Source organism: Microtus oregoni, unplaced genomic scaffold (genome assembly GCF_018167655.1).
Source record: "Microtus oregoni isolate MIOR12 unplaced genomic scaffold, Mior012 000003F_ref0000135, whole genome shotgun sequence".
Taxonomy (NCBI): domain Eukaryota; kingdom Metazoa; phylum Chordata; class Mammalia; order Rodentia; family Cricetidae; genus Microtus; species Microtus oregoni.
In genome coordinates, this window is record NW_024543062.1 from 24754576 (window position 1) to 24761804 (window position 7229).

At 51.1% G+C, this 7229-nt stretch overlaps 1 protein-coding gene across 1 annotated transcript in view; it reads left to right on the forward strand.

Moving 5' to 3' along the window:
- Gcn1 (GCN1 activator of EIF2AK4) overlaps positions 1-6758 on the forward strand; it is a 65117-nt gene extending 58359 nt beyond the window's left edge. Inside the window, exons 54-58 of the mRNA XM_041648350.1 lie at positions 2455-2551; positions 2893-3041; positions 3442-3549; positions 5557-5775; positions 6173-6758. Of these exons, the coding sequence (XP_041504284.1) occupies positions 2455-2551; positions 2893-3041; positions 3442-3549; positions 5557-5775; positions 6173-6298 (699 nt within the window). The 3' untranslated portion in view covers positions 6299-6758. The remainder of the gene's footprint in view (positions 1-2454; positions 2552-2892; positions 3042-3441; positions 3550-5556; positions 5776-6172) is intronic.
- The last annotated feature ends 471 nt before the right edge of the window (positions 6759-7229 follow it).

The window sequence follows — 7229 nt, forward strand, 5'->3', positions numbered from 1 at the left end:
TTTCTGTTTTCCCTCCCACAGACAGCCCTTGTAGGACTGACCGAGAGAGACAGAGACATTTTCAGGATTGTGTCTTCCTTAATTTTTTTGAGGCAGAGTTGCTCACTGAGTCTAGAGCTCCCCTTTTGGGCTTGACTGACTGACAAGTGAATCCTTTGAGTTCACCTGTCTCTACCTAACAGCGCTGTGTGTGGGTGTTAGGGTCTGAACTTGTGGCTTCATGGTGAGCATTTCACTCACTGAGCCATCTTTGTTTTTTTGGTTTTTTTTAAACAATTTTTTTTTTTAAATATTTACTTATTATGTATACAATATTCTGTCTGTGTGTATGTCTGCAGGCCAGAAGAGGGCACCAGACCTCTTTACAGATGGTTGTGAGCCACCATGTGGTTGCCGGGAATTGAACTCAGGACCTTTGGAAGAGCAGGCAATGCTCTTAACCACTGAGCCATCTCTCCAGCCCCCTAAACAAATTTTTTAAATTTCATATATTTTGTGCATTGGTGTTTTGCTTACATGTATGTCTATGTGAAGATGTCAGACCTTGGAGTTACAGACAGTTGTGAGCTGCCATGTGGGTGCTGGGAATTGAACCCGGGTCCTCTGGAAGAGCAGTCAGTGCTCTTAACTGCTGAGCCATCTCTCTAGTCCTTTTTTGATAAAAAGTTTTGCAAGTAGCCCAGGCTGGCAAGTAGCCCAAGTAGCCCAGCTTGTGATCTTGCTGCCTCTGTTTCCTTGCTGCTGGTGCTGCAGGTGTGAGCTGGCAAAGCCTGGTATGTGGCTTCATACTCTGTGCGTACACCCATGGAGGGTGCTGTACTGCTGAGCGTGTGCTGAGGACACGGAGGAGTGCCTAGTCATTTTGGTCACAGTCTGCTAGAGCGTTTGCAGGGCTGTGCACAGTGCAAGCAAAGGTTACTATTTAGACGAATTTGCATTTCCACAGTGGAAGTTAAGATAGCTCTCATAGAGAAAGGGTGTCCGAGCCAGTTCTGTGTTTGGTGCTCAGAGGCCCACACTGTTGACAGCATATTCTCTGAGCTTATACTGAGATTGAATGTGGCAGTCAAGGGTCAGCCTGGCTTGAGTTTTCCTGTCAGTCATTGAGTCTGAACTTGGTTGGTTGGTTTGTATCTTAGGGTCACTACTGCTGTGACAAACACCGTGACAAAAGCAGCTTGGGGAGGAAAGGGTTCATTGGGCTTACTCTCCCATATCATGGTCCATTGCTGAAGGAAGTCAGGGCAGGAGCCTGGAGGCCGGAGCTGATACAGCAGCCATGGAGGGTGCTGCTTCCTGGTTTGTTCACATGGCTTGCTCAGCCTGCTTTCTTGTAGAACCCAGGACCAGCAGCTCAAGGGTGGCACTGGGCTCTTCCACATCCATTACTAATTAAGAAAATGCTCTGCAGACTTGCCTACCAGTCAGTCTGATGGAGGTGTTTTCTCAGTTGAGGTTCTGCCTTCCCTGATGACCTGTGTCAAGTGGACATAAAACTAGCCAGCACAGTTGGTTTGGAGGGGCAGTCAAACTTAGACTTACTAGCAAGATAGCATTAACTTTGAATCTCCTCCTTTTTTTTTTTTTTTTTTTTTTTTTTTTTTGGTTTTTCGAGACAGGGTTTCTCTGTGACTTTGGAACCTGTTCTGGAACTAGCTCTGTAGACCAGGCTGGTCTCGAACTCACAGAGATCCGCCTGCCTCTGCCTCCCGAGTGCTGGGATTAAAGGTGTGCGCCACCATTGCCCGGCTGAATCTCCTCTTTTGATTTTTTTTTTTTGGAGTAAGCTGGCTATGGAGCAGGCAAGGAGCCTTTTGTATATCTAGCTTTGGTTTTGACAGGAAACACTGACTCTTGGGTACTACGGAAGTGGCGTAGTATAAGAGCACTCCCCTACCGTGTGTAAGCCACAGTGCTGCGCCCTCGCACTGTAAAAGGTGTGTGTGCGGCATGCTGACACACATCTCCATCTTCATTGTTTTCACCAGTGGCTTCAGCTTGACAGTCTAGAGCAAACCCCCATTGTGAGGCGCTGACACAGCAGCAAGTCCCCTGGGCATGGGGCTTGTAGAAGCAGAGTCCAGAGCCATTGCTGTAACTGTCTGTGCTGCGGCCTTGCCCAGCTGTGCCCTTGTGTCCCGTGCACTGTGGCAGCTGAGATGCTAACTGTGAAGGGTTCAGGCCCCGAGAAGCCAGACGCTGTGACGATGCCGACTATTGCTACTGTGGTAATGGCTGACATCTGCACATACGCTGGGGTTCTCTGTAATTGAGTGCAGTGCACCTCATAGCCATTGTAGTGAACTGGGGTCCCAATCCAGTACTGAGAATGGGGATACCTAGAGTGATGATGGTTTCAGAGTCCTGAGCCGAAGTGTCCTTCTCCTGCCCTCATTCTTGGGGACCTGATGGTACTGGCCACACTCTCACTCACTCCCTTCTCTTCTCTGTCAGGACAATACTCGAATCTCCTCAGCTGGGTGCCTTGGGGAGCTGTGTGCCTTTTTAACCGAAGAGGAGCTCAGCACTGTCCTTCAGCAGTGCTTGCTGGGTAGGTCACTGCACAGGGCCGGGGGGGGGGGGGCTTGGACACTTGCCCCCCCCCCCCCGCCCACTTGAAGGATCTTGAAGCCCCTGAACTACACTTGTCCTTGGGCATCCAGTTGCTAGAGCAGACTGGGGTCTCTGGTGCTTCTTTCTGTAGACCTGCCTATTGCTGTTCATAGAACATAGCCGCAAGCCAGGAGCAGCCTGAGAACTGCCATGAAAGCAGGGGTTTCTGGTCCCTTGACTCTGCACCCTGGTCTCAGTTGGGGGGGATGAGCCCCTGGATCGTAGCATGGGAGTATATTGTAAAGTGCAAGTTGATGCCAGTTGTGTCCTTCTGCCCAGCTGACATATCTGGTATTGACTGGATGGTTCGGCATGGCCGGAGCCTGGCGCTCTCTGTGGCTGTGAATGTGGCTCCCAGCAGACTCTGTACAGGCAAACACAGCAATGAGATTCAGGACATGATCCTCAGCAATGCCGTGGCAGACAGGGTAAGAGCCGGTCCTGTCCTCCCCTGACCCTCCTCCATCACTGTGTCTAGCTGGGTGTTCAGATCCTGGGTTCTACTGTGTCTGGTTAACTTAAATGCCGACTGAATGGGTCCTTCAGTCTCCAGTTTAATTATCTAAAGCAGAGATGTTGGGTTACAAGAGGATGATAGCCCTTCTTGGTCAGATCTCTGATCCTTGTTCCTGGCAACCATTGACTTTGTTTTTTCCTGCCATCTGGCAAATGTTTAAATGAGAGCAGTGGTGCTGTTGGTGAGGGGTAATCCAGGATAAGATGGCCGTGAGGGCCTATAGTTCCTGGGGGCAGGACACTTCCCTGGTCCTGCTGCTTCCAGGCATGAGTAGGGGTCTCCTCTTGGGTGACTCTTGCTGTTCTCCACAGATCCCCATTGCCGTGAGTGGCATCCGAGGCATGGGCTTCCTCATGAAGTATCACATCGAGACAGGAGGGGGGCAGTTGCCACCCAGACTCTCCAGCCTCCTCATTAAGGTGAGTGGGGACAGTTCATGAGGAGCTCTGTTGTCCGAGCTTCTGTCCCACCTGGTCCTGCAAACAGAGGTCTATATTAATTATAAACTGATTGGCCTATTAGCTCGGGCTTCTTATTTAAGACAGGGTTTCTCTGTTGCTTTGGAACCTGTTCTGGAACTGGCTCTTACTAACTCTTCTCTGTGTTAGCCATGTGGCTCAGTACCTTTTTCGACGAGGTAGTCACATCTTGCTTGCTCTGTGTCTGGCTTCCACCGTGTCTGGGTGATGGCTGCAGACTGACTTTTTCTCTTCCCAAAATTCTCCTGTCCTCATTGCCCCGCCTATACTTCCTGCCTGGCTACTGGCCAGTCAGCGTGTTATTAAAACACAGTTGATGGGGACAGACCATCGTCCCACAGCGGAGCTCCTGTGGGGCCTGGGAAGAGATGGCAGAGTGCTTCTGTGTGCCTTTTCTCAGACTGCACACTCAGTGTTTGTCACATTCTTAGGCCCGTGACTCCAAATCAAGGTAGCAACAACCCCTTTGTCACATACGCCTTTAATCCTGCCCTTGGGAGGCAGAGGCAGGTGGATCTCTGTGAATTTGAGGCCAGCCTGGTCTACAGAGCTAGTGCTAGGACATCCAGGGCTACACAGAAACCCTGTCTCGAAACAAAACAAAAAAAAATTTTTTTTTTTTTGAGACAGGGTTTCTCTGTGGTTTTGGAACCTGTCCTGGAACTAGCTCTTGTAGACCAGGCTGGTCTCGAACTCACAGAGATCCGCCTGCCTCTGCCTCCCAAGTGCTGGGATTAAAGGCGTGCGCCACCACTGCCCGGCTCAAAACAAAATTTTTTAAAAAAACTTTTTTTTTTTAATAGCAGCAAGTGGGAGGGGTGTGTGTGGTCTGGAGGCCAGAGAACATTCTCTCCTCCCTCCTCCCACATAGGTCTGGAGGGTCCGGCCTTGGCAGTAGTTTCATTTGCCAGCTGAGCATCTCACTGGCCACCAAGACGGGATCTTACTATGTAACCTTAGCTGACCCAGTCTATAGATTCAAGGAGGCCTGCCTCTGCCTCCCGTGTGCTGAGATTAAAGGCACATGCCCCCGTACCTGGGGATTGAATTGAATTCTAATATCTCCTTGCTGTCTTCCCTTAGCTGGCATGACACTTACCAGTCTGGCTGTTGTGTAGGTCAGATAGCTAGGGAGCCTGAAATATTGGCACATGTCTGTAATCCCAGCACTTGGGAGTCAGAGGCAAGAGGATTGTAACTTCTGCTGTCCTGGGGAATAAGGGAGTAGGTGAATGCACCAGGTGACCCGACGTCACGGCAGGGCTCTCACTGCTTGACAGCTCCCTCCTCAAACATTAGTGTGCACAGAGGTCGGAGCCTAATCAACATTTTAGTAGGATGGGGCCATGCTGGAAACCCTGTGACCAGCCCCTAGGCAATCACAGTGCTGCTGTGCTTAGACCTCCCTGAATGAGGTTCCGGAAAGGAGCCACCCTCTGCTGAGTTTAGAAAGGGGCTGACTAGCTGGAATGCCTGTGACCAGATCAGCGTTCGCTGTTCACTTAGTGTTCATTTACACTGAAGGTCTGCTGGGTTTGACCCTGAAGGTGTGGGCATGAACAAGGCAGACGAGCTCCCTGGAGCCTATCAGAGAAAGGCCTGGATTAGATAGAATTGAAGGGTGAGGGGGAACCATTTGAATGAGGATCTCAGGGCGAGCACATCCCGGACAGTGTGACCAACAACAACCAAAGACCTGGGCAGAAAAGAACATGGCTGTGTGAGGAAGTGAAAACCTCATGTGGGCCAGGTTGTGAGCCAAGGGGCTAGCAATACTACATGAGACGGGAGAGAAGACACCCTGTCACCTGCCAGGGAAGGAACCCTGTCATACAGTCACTTTTGAAGCGGGAACAGTCTGGTCTTCCTGCTGGAGGGAGTGTCCACCCTGGAGATCTGGGCTTTTCTGAGAAGCAGTCTGGATATATCCCTGTGTTCCTCTCACAGTGTCTGCAGAACCCATCTAGTGACATCAGGCTGGTTGCTGAGAAGATGATCTGGTGGGCAAATAAGGACCCCCGGCCCCCCCTGGAGCCCCAGACCATCAAGCCCATCCTGAAGGCTCTTCTTGACAACACCAAGGACAAGAACACTGTAGTGAGGGCCTACAGCGACCAGGCCATTGTGAACCTGCTCAAGATGAGGCAGGGCGAGGAGCTGTTTCAGGTGGGGTCCGTCATGGAGTGCCATCAGCACAGACTGTGGCATTTGTCCTGCTGTCCTTGTGCAGTAGTAGAACAGCAAAGCCCTGTTCTCTCTGCCACAGTGCGTGTTAGTTGTCAGGGGCAGGTGGAGATTCGGGTACCTGGGACAGACTCTTTGGTATGCCAGAAGCCTGGGCAGGGCTGCCCCATCTGAGCCCCAAGCAGGGCCCTTCGCCCTCCCTCAGCAGCACTGTCTAACAGAAAATTGCGTCCTGCGTCCCCCAGCTTAGGAAAGGCGCAGGGAGACGCTTTCTGAGTTGTCTGGTCCACCCGAGGTCCTTACGTTGCTGCGTTCTACCCCAGGGGCTCTCAGTCTCAGCGTGGCGTCCACCCTGATTGTCTCCTCCTCATCTTTTCAGTCACTCTCCAAGATCCTGGACGTGGCCAGCTTGGAGGCGCTGAATGAATGCAACCGAAGGTCGCTGAAGAAGCTGGCCAGTCAGGCGGACTCCATGGAGCAGGTGGATGATACCATCCTGACGTGACAGGCCAGGTCCTCTGCAGAAGCTCCGCTCCACATCTTTGTTCACTGTTTTCATTTTTGAAAATGCGTTTATTTCAAGGGGAAGCTCAGGAGATGGAGTTCCCAGAAAGTATTTTAGTATTCAACTGACCAGAGCCAAAGCCTTAAATCAACCCACACACAACTGAAGATGGTCTCCTCCATCTCCTGCCCTTATCTTTGGAGAAGAGAAAGATAAGCGCACTCATAAACCTCAGAGTGGCAGCTAGGGGGCATTGCTCAGCACTACGAGGCCCAGATTCTCCTGGCCAAGAGCTCCCAGGGTCTGAGTGGGCACAGAGCTGCAGAGCTCTGCGGATGCTGCATTTGGGTTGTTTCTGACTTGTCGAGATGGTGATGCTCGTCCACCTCTGCGGTTCCAGGTCTTGGGGGTGTAGGCCATTCAGGAGGAGTGTTTAATAAAGGCTTTGATTTCATCTTGACAGAGGTGGAGCTTTTGTTGTCCGTCTCTGACTGTGTAATCCAGGCTGTCCTTGAATTCAGAGATCCACCAGCCTCTGCCTCCCAGTATTGGGATTAAAGGTGTACACTACCACCCTAGGCAAGAATCAGATTTTTATAATCTCCAGCCATCCATCCCTTAAACATGAAGCTCTCTGCATCAGGAATAGGGACATTTTACGCTCTTGTTGAAAGTATGAATGAGTCTTGGTCTGTTTTTCAGTCTGCCCTGCTGTCAGCTTCACCCACAGGCTTCTCTGCCCAGGCTCAGTGCACAGCCAGGCCTGAGGTCTCCCTTAGTGTGGTCATGCAGTAGGGACAGTGGTCTACTCTGTGGAGCAATGTTCCTATGGCCCAGGGACATACATGCAAGAGGGAACCTGAGCTGCAGCTCAATATCTGCCCCGTTTATGAATGACTTCCTTCCTCCTAATTCCTAGAAGGCTCGTGAC